This window comes from Puma concolor, chromosome B4 (genome assembly GCF_028749965.1).
Source record: "Puma concolor isolate L17-30 chromosome B4, mPumCon1.1.hap2, whole genome shotgun sequence".
Classification (NCBI taxonomy): Eukaryota; Metazoa; Chordata; class Mammalia; order Carnivora; family Felidae; genus Puma; species Puma concolor.
The window spans coordinates 47,446,076-47,462,359 of record NC_141673.1 but is presented as its reverse complement, the minus strand read 5'-3'; the positions used below and the strand labels follow the sequence as shown (position 1 = coordinate 47,462,359).

Sequence of the window (16,284 nt, the reverse complement as noted above, 5' to 3'; positions counted from 1 at the left end):
ACGGGCAGATAGTAATCAGATCCCACAGGTAAAGGGTTCAGTCCCACAAGACTGCCCCCCGACTTCAAACTCCAGTTGTAAGTATCGGGTCCCTAGGTTACCCACAACTTTTGTCCAACGTGGCTACAGATTAGAGGTTCCCATGACTTCCTCCTCAGTTTGGATTAGTTTTCTAGAGTGGCTCACAGAATTCGGGAAACACGCACATTTACTAGTTTGTTGAAAGACATGACAAAGGATACCTATGAACAGCCAGATAAAGAGATAGAGTGAGGGCTGGGAGGGCTCCCAGTGTAGGAGCTTATGTCTTTGTGGAGATGGTGTGCGTCACCCTTCTGACCAGACGAGCTCACTGAACCCTGTACTGTTGGGATACTTATGGAGGCTTTATCATGAAGCCATGATCAGTTATGAACTCTGTTTCCAACACCTCTCTAGAGAGATGGGAGATAGAGGGAGGGCAGTGGGGCTGAAAGTTACAAGCTTCTAACCATGGCTTGGTCTTTGTGGAGACCAGCCCAGCCGCCATTCAGCAGCCCTTCAGGTGCCCTCCTAGAGTCTCCTCATTAGAACAAAAGATGTTCCTGATTCTCTTATCACTTAGGAATTTTGTAGGGTTTTAGGAGCTGAGTTCAGGAACCAGCGGCCAAGACCAATTCAGATGTGTCTTACTATCTCACAGAGGCTGTCTATGTTGTACATGGTTTTATAGAAAAATGCTTTCCACAGAAATACCCTCATTTTCTCTCCTGAGAAGAGTTTTATTTCCCATTTTACAAATGAGGCAGCTGAGGTGTAGAGAGATGAGTGATGGGCCCTAAGTCAGTGGAGACTCCTACCCGCTGTGTTAGGAAAATCCAAATCTAGTGTTATCTCTGGGGACCCGCAGCTCCCCCATTAGACCTGTGCGTCTCTGTCTGGAGACCTCATTGTGTTGAGGAAGCAGTGATGATGTGATGAAAATTTCATAGAGCCGTATTCTTTCCACTTTAATGAGAAAAGGAAAGGTGGGAAATCAGTCCTGTTTTGGAAGTAGAAACACTCTTGCCTGTGGTTCCCCTGTAGCCAGTAGAGGAAGTCCCTTAGACGTGTCATCTCTTACCATCTCCCGGCTGTCCTGGGTTTCAGCTGTCCTGGTTTGGGTCATAATGTATTTTAATAATAACAAATTTGTTATTAAAATAAAATGTTTTATTTTGACTCATAATATGTTAAAGATGAAATAGAATAGAAGAGTATTTGTCGTCCATGGAGAAGAGAAGAAAAATGAGAGCTGATTAGTTGTGGGTTCTCTCTGTGAACACTGTGTCATTTGTCCTAAGAAGGGAGCCTGTCTGTTTTTGTTCTGATTCTTCCTTTAAACCCAGCTTTAATTACCTTTTTCATTGTCTGCAGCATTTCTCCCTGGCTTCCTCTTGTTCCGATTTTGTCTTCCTGACTGTGTGCCTGTAGCTTCGTGTCACTGTTGTTTATTCGCCCTTGGTTCTGTGCCCTCCCTTCCATCTCTCTTTAATTTTTTTTTTTCAACATTTATTTATTTTTGGGACAGAGAGAGACAGAGCATGAACGGGGGAGGGGCAGAGAGAGAGGGAGACACAGAATCGGAAACAGGCTCCAGGCTCTGAGCCATCAGCCCAGAGCCTGACGCGGGGCTCGAACTCACGGACCGCGAGATCGTGACCTGGCTGAAGTCGGACGCTTAACCGACTGCGCCACCCAGGCGCCCCTCTCTTTAATTTTTTTAATGTTTAGGGCCAGAGAGAGGGAGAGAGAGAATCCCAAGCAGGCTCCACGCTGTCAGCACAGAGCCTGACACGGGGCTCGAACCCATGAACTGTGAGATTGTGATCTGAGCTGAAATCAAGTGTCAGACACTCAACCGACTGAGCCACCCAGACGCCCCTGGAGTGTTTTTGGCTTACAGAAATGTTTACGTTTCTCTTGTTGGATCATCTGTCTTTTCTTAATGTCTTTTGCATTTTATGTCTTACTTAGAAAGTAGGATAATCAGAAATTTGCCAAATTTAGGAAATTAAAATATAAGACACCAGTTAAATTTTAATTTCTGATTAACAGTGAATAGTTTCTTAGTATAAGTAAGTACAATAGAATACTTGGAACATACTAATACAAAAAAAAAAAAACAAAAACAATCGAAACCCATTTTTTTTTCTCATTCCAAAGTTATTTTCTATAGCTCAGGTGTTCTTCTAGAGCATTCATGGTTTGTTTTGTACAACTAAGTTTTTGATATGTCTGGATTTTCTTTTTTTTTTTTTTTTCTTTCTCTTGTTTTTTGGAAAGAAGAAGATGGGGAGCAAATGTTTTTTTTCTTCAAATGACCAGTATTGTCCCAACACAATGTATTGAAAAATCCATCTTTTTCACACTGATTTAAAATGGTATTGGATTTTCACTTTAAAATTGAAACCACAGGGACACCTGGGTGGTTCAGTCGGTGAAGCGTCAGACTTTGGCTCAGGTCGTAATCTCGTAGTTTGTGAGTTGGAGCCCCGTGTCGTGCTCTGTGCTGACAGCTCGGAGCCTGGAGCCTGCTTTGGATTCTGTGTCTCCCTCTCTCTCTGCCCCTCCCTGCTCATGCTCTGTATCGCTCTCCTTCAAAAATAAATTAAAAAAAAAATTTTTTTTTAAATAAATAAAATTGAAACTACAAAGTACATACACAAGGTGAGAACTATTATAAGAATTATCTTTGTCTCAAATAAAAGAATGTAGGTTTCTTCTTTTCTTCAGTATATCTGCTTAAATTCTAAAGTTAAGCAGTTTGGCCAAAGAATACCTGTGGCCCTATGTGAAATAAATAATTTACCTGGTAACTCAGAGACGCCACAGACCAAGCTGCCATGAAGAACAGTAATACATTTCTTAAGAAAAGCTCACAGGAATTGCTGGACCAAAACCGTCATCTGGTTTACAAAATCCTTCACTTCTCTGATGAAATCAGCCAACTGAAAGTCATGCTCTCCATCCAGCATTCCCAGTCACTGACGCAGGTGACTCTTCCTAAGCACCTTGCGGGGGCAGGTGGGAGAGGAAGGGGATTTAATATAAATTTAATGCCATTTCTTGCCTCATCTCCAAGAATATCTAGATAATTTAAAAATTCTCTTTCCATTTTTTTTCCTGATAGAAGAACAACAAATGTTGTATAATTAAAACCTTCTTATACTAACCTGCTCTGCCTCAGAATAAGATGGATTCATTGGTTTGCTTTTTTTTTTTTTTTTTTTTTTTTTTTTTTAAGACAACAAGTCATAAGCATCTTCTTGGTTTGCAGGCCTTGCCAGTAACCCCTCTTTCTTTCTGAGCACTCAGGAGACGTCTTCTCAGGCAGGCAATATCCCTAATAGGCTCCTTACCTCAGGGTTCTTCGAATTAGGTTGGGAAAACAGACAGATATAAAAAGTAATTACCACACAGTGTGAATAAAACTTTAAAAGAAGTGTGTTCCTCTGGGAGCTCAGGGCTTCAATGGTTTCGCCGGGCCTCTGCTTTATAAGACCTAAGACCTTGTACTTGTAAGGACAGCCATCTTAACCATCGGAAAATAGTTGCTAAACCCAATCTCCAATGGGGTAATTTAATGATGTTAAATGATGGCTTGAGAGAAAAATTTAGGGATAACTTCTATTTGTGGTTCTAATCAAGAGATTAGTGTTGTTGAATTTTTTTCCTGATGCACGTATTAGAATTGGAAGGAATCATTTGCTGGTTAGACCTATTCTGTTTCTTCCTTTAAGCCACCTGTTATAGGACCAGAAAGCAGACTACAAAGGTATAGGAGGCCCAAGGAAATGAAGACATCTATACCAAAAGAAATTATAATTTGATTAAAGGAATTTCCTGTGACTTCAACCAGACAGTCATAGACTGTAGAAGATATTTGCAAATGATACATTACTGCCAACATTTTAAAATCATCTTCTGAGTTGTGAACCCCAAATCTGTAATGATAATCATTATTATTACCACCCCTTACTGAATATTAAATACTCACTATTAGGCAGTCATCTGCTTAAACACTTGGCAGACATTGTCTCATTTACTCTTCAGGACGATCCTGGAAGGTAGATATTAATATCCCCACTTTATAGATGACACAATTAAGACAGGGAGGGATTAAGTATTTCTTTCCTTTTTTCTTTCTTTCTTTCTTTCTTTCTTTCTTTCTTTCTTTCTTTCTTTCTTTCTTTCTTTCTTTCCTTCCTTCCTTCCTTCCTTCCTTCCTTCCTTCTTTCCTTCCTTAAGTATTTTTCCTAAAATCATGTTAGCAAGTTGTAAAGCCCATGTTTAAACCCAGGTTTAACTAAAGATCATGTTCTGAAATACTCCCCTACACTTGCAAGGCTACTTAGGACTTACCATCAGGGTGGACTTAAGGCACAATCTTTCCTATTTAAAATTAATTCAACCCTTCATTGCTCCAAAATAACACACCTGCCAGTTTGCTGTATATCTGGCCAAAGACAAATGTAAATTTTTCTCTCTAGAAACTGCAGTTCTGGGGCTTGATTTAATTTCCTCCATGAAGAATAGTCAGGCTTGACTTATTAAATTAAATATTATACAATTAAATATTACAGCTGTAAGTTCACCTAATTGGAGAAGATAGTTAAGAAAATGTAAATATTTATAACATTTTTACATCTATAAACAGCCTTTCATCCATTGATAAGAACCATCTGCAGACCAAAGCTGTGATGTTGATATAATACTTCTCAAACTTCTAAAAGCCCTTATCACAATATCATTGCTGAAATCAAGTTGGCAAAAATGCACTCATGATAGAACAAATCATCGTAAAGAATACTGCAAAGGATCTCCGTGTTCCGGTCTCTGTATTCCCACTGTAATTTATACCATAACTTGATACAGCTTTCAGATTAGCTGTTCAAGTGCCTTCCTGTGGTCATTTAAGAAGACAAGCATACTTTTCTGTTGCCAAGGTTTTATAATTGCTTCAAACAGCAACTAAACATATTGGCTAATTACTCTCAATAAGGACAGCTTTATGCCAAAACCAAATTCAGTGTTTTTATCATTTAATCTTCAATGTCTTTTGGTAGAAAAAAATCTTTTGAGGTCTTTTAAAAATCAACAATCAATAGGTCAAGTCACTATTTTCATGGGATGCATTTTAATTCAGTCTCCTTCTAGAAAGCTCATAGCATAGAGTATTGCTAAAATTGAAAACATTTATTGATACCCACATCAAGGTTTTCCAGCTTAGAAATCAGTGGTCAGCAGTTCCTGCCTGAAAACCTTCTATGACATAGTCTCCTCTTGTGGCATCTCAATTAAATATCTGTTGATACAGGCACATGAAAAGATGCTCAACGTCACTCCTCATCATCATTTTGATTTGAAATACCACACTCAGATATCACCTCACACCAGTCAGAGTGGTCAAAATGAACAAATCAGGAGACTATAGATGCTGGCGAGGATGTGGAGAAACGGGAACCCTCTTGCACTGTTGGTGGGAATGCAAATTGGTGCAGCCACTCTGGAAAACAGTGTGGAGGTTCCTCAAAAAATTAAAAATAGAGCTACCCTATGACCCAGCAATAGCACTGCTAGGAATTTACCCAAGGGATACAGGAGTGTTGATGCATAGGGGCACTTGTACCCCAATGTTTATAGCAGCACTCTCAACAATAGCCAAATTATGGAAAGACCCTAAATGTCCATCAACTGATGAATGGATAAAGAAATTGTGGTTTATATTCACAATGGAGTACTACGTGGCAATGAGAAAGAATGAAATATGGCCCTTTGTAGCAACATGGATGGACCTGGAGAGTGTTATGCTAGGTGAAATAAGCCATACAGAGAAAGATACCATATGTTTTCAGTCTTATGTGGATCCTGAGAAACTTAACAGAAACCCATGGGGGAGGGGAAGGGAAAAAAAAAAAAAGAGGTTAGAATGGGAGAGAGCCAAAGCATAAGAGACTCTTAAAAACTGAGAACAGGGGCGCCTGGGTGGCGCAGTCGGTTAAGCGTCCGGCTTCAGCCAGGTCATGATCTCGCGGTCTGTGAGTTCGAGCCCCGCGTCGGGCTCTGGGCTGATGGCTCGGAGCCTGGAGCCTGTTTCCGATTCTATGTCTCCCTCTCTCTACCCCTCCCCCGTTCATGCTCTGTCTCTCTCTGTCCCAAAAATAAATAAATGTTGAAGAAAAAAAAAAAAACTGAGAACAGGGGTGCCTGGGTGGCGCAGTCGGTTAAGCGTCCGACTTCAGCCAGGTCACGATCTCGCGGTCCGTGAGTTCGAGCCCCGCGTCAGGCTCTGGGCTGATGGCTCGGAGCCTGGAGCCTGTTTCCGATTCTGTGTCTCCCTCTCTCTCTGCCCCTCCCCCGTTCATGCTCTGTCTCTCTCTGTCCCAAAAATAAATAAACGTTGAAAAAAAAAATTAAAAAAAAAAAAAAACTGAGAACAAACTGAGGGTTGATGGGGGGTAGGAGGGAGGGGAGGGTGGGTGATGGGTATTGAGGAGGGCACCTTTTGGGATGAGCACTGGGTGTTGTATGGAAACCAATTTGACAATAAACTTCATATATTGAAAAAAATATATCTGTTGATACATTTGAGACTTTAGAGAAAACTTTCAAAGGCTGTCTGAAACCTAGCTCCAATAGACAAAATAATCTGGGAATGAATGCATGTCAGGTTTTCGGTTTTTGTTATAAAGTATCATTTTGTCACTTCCATGTCAGGACTCTAACCTGACAGAAGACGCTCCCTTCAACCAGCCACATAGAATGCTTGTCAGTGATTCCAGTCTTGAACGATTTGCTCTTAAGTTATTGTCAAAAACCAAGCTGATACATTTGATATTTAAAAAGCATTAAGTCACTTATTTCCAGATGTGAGTAATCATTGGCATCACCTGGAAAGCTGTTTAAAACCTCAATCTGATTCAGTAGATCTGAGACCTTGGAATTAGTATTGCAAAAATTCCTCACATAATTTCATTAGCTAGCTTTGTAAAGCTGGTCTTAGCCTTTCAAATGTGTTACACAGATTACTTTATGTAAAAATACACACCATCTCATTTATTAAGTGTAGCCCTAGCAAAGCGTTTGTTCTGATGAATTGGCATGCTTCCTTTTTTTTTTTTTTTTTTTTTCAATCTAATGGCAGCTGTGTAACTCATCTCTGTTCTTTTTCCCTTGGGTACTGGGATGCTCAGAGGTTAAGTTCCACTTATGCTTAAAGCAGGAGCTTTTCTTAGCTTGGACTTCCTTCTTTTTTTTTTTTCTTTCTCTCATCCTAATCACATTGTATTTGCTCTTTACTGTCAGTTTAAGGGTTTTATTGTACTTAGGTCTTGTTTTTATTGTTACCTCTTTAAGATTCTTTCAAAAAGTAGGTCATGTTATAAATAATAAGCAAGGCTTAGAGCAAGAATAGAGAGGACCTATTCAGAAGATTTGGAGGATGAAATCATTACATTTTTCATGTCATTTGGCTGTGCTTCTATGCCAGAGGCCTGGCATGTTGGACTGACATTATGCCTAAAGAATTATGTTATGGTTGTGATATAATGAAGCATTTATTGACTTTAAGATTGCAACAAAATACATACATAAGTGCAAGTTCCTGTAATGATGTAGTATATTGTTTCTCATGGAAATATGGATAAAGCTGACAACTAAAAAAGTTTTTAAGGTTTATTGAGTACCTGATATGCAAATGTAGATCATTGATATATACCTACTCTAAGAAGGGTTTAATGAGTGCTCTAAAGATTGACAGAATTTAGCAAGATAAAATAAATTAGCAACATGTGCAGAAAATAAGACAAAGCATGAGGGGTCTGACTGGCAAAAAAAAGTTGTATGATCTTGCTAAGGCAGGCCAAAACTTGAACTTTCTAGCAGTCTACATGAACATGAAAAGGAAAGTTCTTAAGTAATAAATATAAAAAGATTTCTACTTCCTGTAGGATCTCATGGATCATCATCTTTTCTCTTCACTGGTACAGTTACCATCACGGGACACTAGTAACTTATTATGCAGTTCAGATTTTTACATGAACTGGTAAACTTTAACTGATAAGTTAAAGTTTAATTTTCCAGCCTAAAAAAAAAAAAAAAAAAAAAAAAGAGGTCACCATTTTCTCTCACTGTCAGTGAACAGAACAGGTATTGAGAATTAGAAGAAATCTCATTTGGTGAGGCAAAGTCAAAGAGAATATATTTTTTATATTTAGGATGACGTATACCAAATTTTTGTCTTTTTTATCTGGTACAACCAGGTCTACTGCTAGCTGATAGGGTACCTTTTTGCCAATTAGGACAAAAGCCCCCTCCGAGCAAATCTAGTATCAGGCTGGATTTCTACCTCCCTTGTTACCTCCATTACCCCTCACCTCACTCCTTCTCTCCTCCAGTCTTATTCCAGGACATCTTCATGCACCAAACACTCTGCACAAGAGCATGTGACGGCCATGACAATAACCCGGACATAAGAATCAGTTAAGACAGTTTCAGAAACAGCCAGATAAGTAGCTCTATGTTTCACACCAATTTTTTTTTTCTTTTAAACTATTAGAGCTTTACACAGCGCTTCCTAAACTTGATTATGAATTAGAATCACCCAGGAGCTTCTCAAAAATGCAGGTATCTGGGTCCTACAACCCCTATTCTGATGTAGTCAGCCAGGAGTTGAGATTCAAGAAGTTGCATTTCAGCAAATACCAGAGGGGGCTTGAATTCGAGAAAAGCCAGCTGAGGGGTAAATAAATAGTACAGGTTTGAAAGTCATACAGATAGGGTTTCCGAATCACTGTGTCATTATTTTAAGTTGTGTAATCTTGAGTAAACTAGTCTTTCTTTGCCTTAGTTTCTCTTATTTTAAAATGACAATGAAAAATTTGGCCATCACAGGGTTATTTTAAGGATCAAGTGAGATTAAACACTCTATGCGAGCACCTGAAGGGTAGTAAACACTTAACAAATGCTAACTATTTAAGAATGTACTCACAATATACTTTCAAGGCTGTATTCAGGGTAAGTCCAACCTTTAGGAAAGTATTTCTAAGGGTACTCGTAGCACTTCTCTTGTTTTATGACACTTGTACCCACCCCCTCTTAGGATTTAAAAGTGCTTGCTATTAGTATTTTTACACACCCGAAAGAAAATACCTTGTTTACTTCTTTGAAGTCCTCAAATACAGAGTAATCATCCTTTTTTTTTTTTTTTTTTCATATTGCCTACATCCTCATCACTATCCTGATTATACTACATCGTATTCAGATCTCATCAGGCCATTTATCCAGTTTGCCAAATATTGAAAATGGTAATTTTTTTAAAAAAATGTTCCCCTTCAGTCCTACCATTATAGATTTATGGAAAACTGAATTCTAAAGCCAAAGCTGCCTCCTAAAATTGGAGGGAACTGGGGTAGTGGAGTGCTTTAAATTAAGACACTAAAGTCCCAGTTAAATGAACCAGACTTTAATTACATCACAGGATCAATTTAAAGATAATCTCAGTAAATCCTATTAACTGAATGATGAACTTAAGCATTACTATGCTGAGAAATCATTTTTTCCTATAGGGGAGGAAAAACTTTTCCCTCTACCCTTCTTAGATTCATAGGCTAGGGGTCTGTAAATTAGACTGACAAAAGACAGATTAAGAAGAGAAAAACAGAAGTTTATTAACATGTGCATCATGTGTACATGTGGAAGCACTCAGTGATGCATAGCTCAAAGAGGTGGTTAGAACTTGGGCTTATATAGCATCTTTAAGTAAAAGGCAATACAGGGGCGCCTGGGTGGCTCAGTCAGCTAAGCGTCTGACTTCAGCTCAGGTCATGATCTCACAGTCTGTGGGTTCAGGCCCCACATTGGGCTCTATGCTGACAGCTTGGAGCCTGGAGCCTGCTTTGGATTCTGTGTCTCCCTCTCTCTCTGCCTGTCCCCTGCTTGTGCTGTCTCTCTCTCTCTCTCAAAAATAAATAAACGTTAAAAATTTTTTTTTTAGTTTTTTTAAAGAAAAAGGCAATACATATTTAGAGAAGTGATATGACAAAGGAAAAGGACTTTGAGTTTCTAGGGCAGCAAAATGTCGAAAGGTAAATATATGGGGAAACTGATGGAAAGTAAGAGCTAGTTAGGAAAATTTGTTATATAATTTACTCTGGTGCCATTTTTGGGCTGATAAAAGTCTAGAATTGTCTCCAATGATTAACTTTTGTCCTTCCTGGAAGAGAGAGGAAGAAAGGCACCTTTATAAATGTATGTCTTGCTTTTAGGCAAATAAGAGGAGGGCAGAGAGCTTTTCTTATCTCTGTCTCTTTTCAATTACCTTCAGTTCAAAATAACCTTATGCCAAAGTGGCATATTCTGCTACCCTTCCTTCCCATTGAAGGATACTATGGGGCATCTTAGAACTGTATGAAATGGAAACAGACAATTATTTGTAAAGAAATATGAACATTTTTATATAATATTTCTGCTTCAAAGACTGCTTTGAAGCTGCTACAGATTCAACATAGCTATCTCCAGTGAATGATGTTTTGTCACTTGAAATATTAAAATAAAATTTTGCCCCAAGGGCTCTTATAGCAGTTGGAATGCCAAGAAGTTTCTAAATAAAACAAATATCCGGGTCCAGAATTTTCAGTTCTTATTTTCACTCCTCCTTTCCTTTTTACTCACATTCTTTTTTTATTAAATGTTTCAGGAAATATGTATAGTGGTTCCAACCACCTTCATCTGTGGCTATTTTCCTGGTTCAATTGTACAGTATTGTGATAAAGGATTTAGTATCATTAATAGTGATTCAAGAAGGAACACAAAAGACAATACTCAATGAAGCATTTTACTGGAAAATTAACCGCAAAACACTTATGGAAATTACATGCAAATTACTTAAAATAGTGTTAAAAATACAAGTCCTTACCCCCCCCCTTTTTTGCCATTTTCACCGTTTGTAAGCATACAGTTCTGTGTATTAAGTGCATTTACATTTTTATGCACTCTCACCCTTTTGGTGAAGAATGTAGCTCATCTTTGCACCAATAGATTCTGGAGGAATAGAACTGTCCAAGAAAGAAGGGGAAGAGAGCGAAGGGGAAAAGAAGGTGGGAAGGAAGTGAGGGAGGAAGGCCATCCCAAGACAGATTAAAAAAAAAATCAGTGGGGCGCCTGGGTGGCGCAGTCGGTTAAGCGTCCGACTTCAGCCAGGTCACGATCTCGCGGTCCGTGAGTTCGAGCCCCGCATCAGGCTCTGGGCTGATGGCTCGGAGCCTGGACCCTGTTTCCGATTCTGTGTCTCCCTCTCTCTCTGCCCCTTCCCCGTTCATGCTCTGTCTCTCTCTGTCCCAAAAAAATAAATAAACGTTGAAAAAAAAATTAAAAAAAAAAAAATCAGTAATACTGCAGTTTATCTTATTTTATTTTTTATTTGAGTATAATTGACATACAATGTTACATTAACTTCAGCTGTACAACACAGTGATTCAAAAGTCTATATGTTATGCTATGCTCACCACACATATAGCTACCATTTGCCACCATACAACACTATTACAGTACCATTGACTATATTCCCTAGGCTCTGCCTTTCATTCCCATGACTTCTTCATTCCATAACTGCAAGCCTATACCTCCTACTTCCCTCTACCCATTCTGCCCATCCCCCCCGCCCCAAACACCTTCTCCCTGGCAACCATCAGTTTGCTTTCTATATTTATAAGTCTGACTCTACTTTATGGTTGTTTATGCTTTTGTTTTGTTTTTTAGATTCCACATATAAGTGAAATCATGTGGTATTTGTCTTTCTCTGTCCTACTTATTTCACTTAACATAAAACCCTCTAGGTCCATCCATGTTGTTGCAAGTGGTAAGATCTTATTCTTTTTTTATGGCTGTATAATATTGTATATATTTCCACCACATCTTCCTTATCCATTTGTCTATCAGTGGACACTTAGGCTGCTTCCATATCGTGGCTATTGTAAATAATGTTGCAGTAAACATAAGAGTGCATATATCTTTTTCAATTAGTGTTTTTCCCCCCATTGGGTAAATACCCATATTGGATCATATAATATTTCTACTTTTAATTATTTGAGGAACCTCCATACTATTTTCCACAATGGCTGCACCAATATACATTCCTACCGGCAGTTCACAAGGGTTCCTTTTTCTCCACATCCTTGCCAATCCTTGTTATTTCTTGTCTTTTTGATTTTAGCCATTTTTACAGGTGTAAAGGGATATTTCATTGAGGTTCTGGTTTGCATTTCCCTGATGAGGAGTGATGTTGAGCATCTTTTCAGGTGTCTGTTGGCCATGTTATTTCTTTTTTGGAAAAATGTTTGGGTCTTCTGCCCATTTTTAGTCAGATTATGTAATTTATTAATTAAATTTTTTGGTGTTGAGTTGTATAAGTTCTCTTTATATTTTGGATATTAATCCCTTATTGAATATGTCATTTGCAAGTATCTTCTCCTATTTAGTAATTTGCCTTTTTGTTTTGTTGATGGCTTCCTTTGCTTTGCAAAAGCTTTTTATTGTGATATGGTCAAGGCAATCTTGAGAAAGAAGAATAAAGCTGGAGGTATCACAATTCCAGATTTCAAGATGCACTATACTACAAAGCTGTAGCAATCAAAACAGTATGGTACTGGCACAAAAATAGACACATAGATCAACGAAAGAGAATTGAGAACCTAGAAGCAAACCCATGCTTATATGGTCAATTAATCTATGACAAAGGAGGCAAGAATATACAATGAGAAAAAGACAGTATCTTCAATTAATGGTTCTGGGAAACCTGGACAGCTACATGCAAAAGAATGAAACTGGACCACTTTCTCACACCATACACAAAAATAAACCCAAGATGGATTAAAGACCTCAATGTGAGATCTGAAACCGAGAGAGCTTTTACTTCCTTTGCACACTCTGGTGGGGGTAGCTGACAGCTGTGAGTTCTTGTGGCTGGGAAAATAATGGTGGCAGTGCTGGGGGTTGGGGTTTTAAAGACTGTAACATAGGACTTAATTATATTGTGCCCTGACTGTATTTGGACCTAGGCCTCTACTGTCTACACTCAAGGCTTAAGGTTCTTGAAATTTTGCATGGATAACATGTTGAAACAGAGATAGTTTCCCGGTCATCAGTAGCAAGTGGTTATTTAGCAACATCTATGTGTACAGTAACAGACAATGACAAAGTCAAGGGCTTTCCAGGAGAAACGGATATGTACATTAACATGTATCATAAGTTAATGATAGCACAAGTCTTGAAGACAATGTGTTGCTACAGGAATTCAGAAAAAAAGAGTAACTTCTGCGAGCTGGAATGCTTTTTGCTTAATTGTTACAATGACTCTGCATTTATCTAGTACAAATTTTAACTGAAATAATATGAAATAAAATGTCAATAAAAATCTCACTTAATGTGCAAAATCTTAAATGATATTATGCACAAAAAAGGGGCAAGGATTATGTAATTTCAAAGCTAAGCTGCAAAACTGTTAATGCTGCATGATGGTTGCATTATAGGTAGAAGAGAAATACCCAACATTCTTTGTCAATCTTCTGGAAAAATTCATCTTGAATTATGAAAGCTGTGATCAGTGAGAGCTCCTCAAGAAGGCATTTCTTTGTTAAATGCACTGCCCTTGTACTCTAAAGCTTCCGAAGTTCTTGAGGGCAATTGAATTAATTGTTCTGCATCATTTTCTTCCTTGTTTGGAGGAAGCACTGCTACTCTAGGATAATAGAACAAACCTGGGGCGCCCGGGTGGCTCTGTCTGTTGAGCATCTGACTTTAACTGAGGTCATGATCTTACAATTCGTGAGTTTGAGCCCTGCATCAGGCTCGCTGCTGTTGACATGGAGCCCGCTTCAGATCCTATGTCACCCCATCTCTCTCTGCCCCTCCCCCACCTGTGTGTGTGCGCTCTCTCTCTCTCTCTCTCTCTCTCTCTCTCTCTCTCTCTCCCTCTCTCAAAAATAAATAAACATTAAAAAAATTTTTTTTTAAATAGAACAAACCTTCCTGGGGATGAAATGGAAATATCTCACAAAATGTAAACCTCTTGTATGAAAGCTAAAGTCCCAAGCTCTCTCTCTAATGGCCAGAGATGAGAAATCATGGCTTGTGAAACACATCTCATTTTTACTTCTTGAGAATGAGACCAGTGCTGGAATTGAAAGCGGGGTCCTGTGTTGGTAAGATAGAAATATATTGCTAAGACTTTGCAAAATTTATCAAGAAAGTAGTCAGTAGTTTAAACTGATGACTGATCCCACCCAGAAGCATGGAAAAATGCACTAAATCTAACCATTTCACTCATCTGTTCATTAATAAAAAACCTTCACATAATGGAGCTGAGTTGACCTGAAGACTACACCACAGATCTTTCTGACTAAATTCAAACAGCGACTTTATTATTTTTATGAATTAAGATCATTTGGGTCCCACCTAAGTGCTGAGGTCTACTTTGGGTTTGAGAATGTCAACCCACAAGTAATTTTTTAGACTGATTCATGCCACTTTGACCAGCATTCATTAAAGGGTGAGTGAGAAAATGGAATATGTTAGACAACTTAAAATGCAGGAAAATAGTAATGTAAAAGATTGCATTTCACAACGTGTAAATTATATTATAGATAATATGCAAATTTGTACCAATTACTTGATTCAAGACCTCAGAACTTTTGGTAATGGATTTGAACCTCAAAATACAGTATTTATAGCCAGAGCATGGTCTTCACTTTCAATGATTATTCCCTTTGGGCTAGAAAGCAAGCTGAGCTCCAGGGTGTAGATTTATGCCATGTCAAGGCAGTTGACCACTCTTTCTTTCCCATTCTCCACTGTCTTGCAGACCAGATGATGTGCTCCTTCATCGCACGCATGATGAGATTGTCCTCCTGCATTGCTTTCTCTGGCCCCTGGTGACATTTGTGGTGGGCGTTCTCATTGTGGTCCTGACCATCTGTGCCAAGAGCCTGGCAGTCAAAGCAGAAGCCATGAAGAAGCGCAAATTCTCTTAAAGGGGAGTAGGCTTGTGGCAAGCAAAGCACAGAAACTGCGCTCATCGGCACACATCTACCTGTGGAGGCTGTTTCCTGGTGCAGGAGATGGAAGGGGCTACGAGAGGTCTCTGAGAGGCTCCTCCCTCAATGGCAGCAGAGACCGGCACAACTGGAAGACTTGGAACCTCATAGATTGTATGCCATGTGTCGTAGCGATGGCTGAAGGGTCAAGCTCTTAACCGTATGGAGTAACCATTTCAGAAAATCCTATAAGAAGTTAATTTTCTTTGGAAAGTAACAGTATATAATTGTACAGTGTAGTATACAAACCATTATGATTTCTGCTACTTAAGAACATTAAAAGAGAGTGGTCTGTGTTCTTTTCTATTTCTTTTTTTTTTTACGTTTAGAACACCACGGTTTTAAAAAAGGGTCTTGGTTTCATTTGATTCCGCGAGATGAAACTTGCACTTAGAGATAAGGACCCCTGCACAAATCTTGACCTCACAGTACGATCCCCAGTTTCCATTATTGAAGAATACCTTTTGACTCCTGCTTGAAAAAGGAAAACTGCACTGTTCCCTCAGTCTTCAGTCATTTCTGTGACTCTTCATCAAGGGACCCTCAAAGATTGGGAAAACATATCTTCCAACACTTCCCTTTGCCTCTCCACTATTTTTCACCAAATTATCTCTTAAGAGAGGGAGACGGTTCTGAACAAGGTGTGTCCTAGCTCTAAGAGCACTGAGCTCCTTCATTCACTCGTCTATGTTACATTCGACGGATTTCATCTCTTTGCAATAGAATGGACATGATGTGAAGGACACGTGTCAGCTTAGTTAACTGCTGTTTTCGTTCCTTTTCTCTTTTAGCTCAGAAAAAAAAAATATTCAGAATCAGCTCAAGTATTTTGTTTTTATTTTGTCTTTGCCTTAATGTTTTCAGTACTACACGAATGCCGCTGCAGGTGTTTGCTTGGACAAACCTGGAGATGCAACCCAGGGTTCATCACTACTGCTGCTGAGCTTCCTGGGCCTTTATCACGAGGGCATTGAGGAGACTGTGCTTCTTTGCATCTGTTGACAAATGCAGATTCCAAATATCAGTCACAGGTATCGGTGAATATCCTACTTACCTAGGTAGTTACCAGACAGAATCAAACCTTTGCGTCGATGAGATGTACATTTTTAGTGAAGGAACAATCGGATGATATGGTTCCTTCTTGCTCTCTTCCATTATTCTTCAAACATGCTTC

General features: G+C 39.0%; 1 protein-coding gene across 1 annotated transcript in view; it reads left to right on the top strand.

Moving 5' to 3' along the window:
* The window catches only part of KCNMB4 (potassium calcium-activated channel subfamily M regulatory beta subunit 4), a 65,256-nt gene extending 49,850 nt beyond the window's left edge, over nt 1–15,406 (top strand). Inside the window, exon 3 of the mRNA XM_025926713.2 lies at nt 14,879–15,406. Coding sequence (XP_025782498.1) covers nt 14,879–15,047 — 169 coding nt within the window. The 3' untranslated portion in view covers nt 15,048–15,406. The remainder of the gene's footprint in view (nt 1–14,878) is intronic.
* Nucleotides 15,407–16,284: the final 878 nt, after the last annotated feature.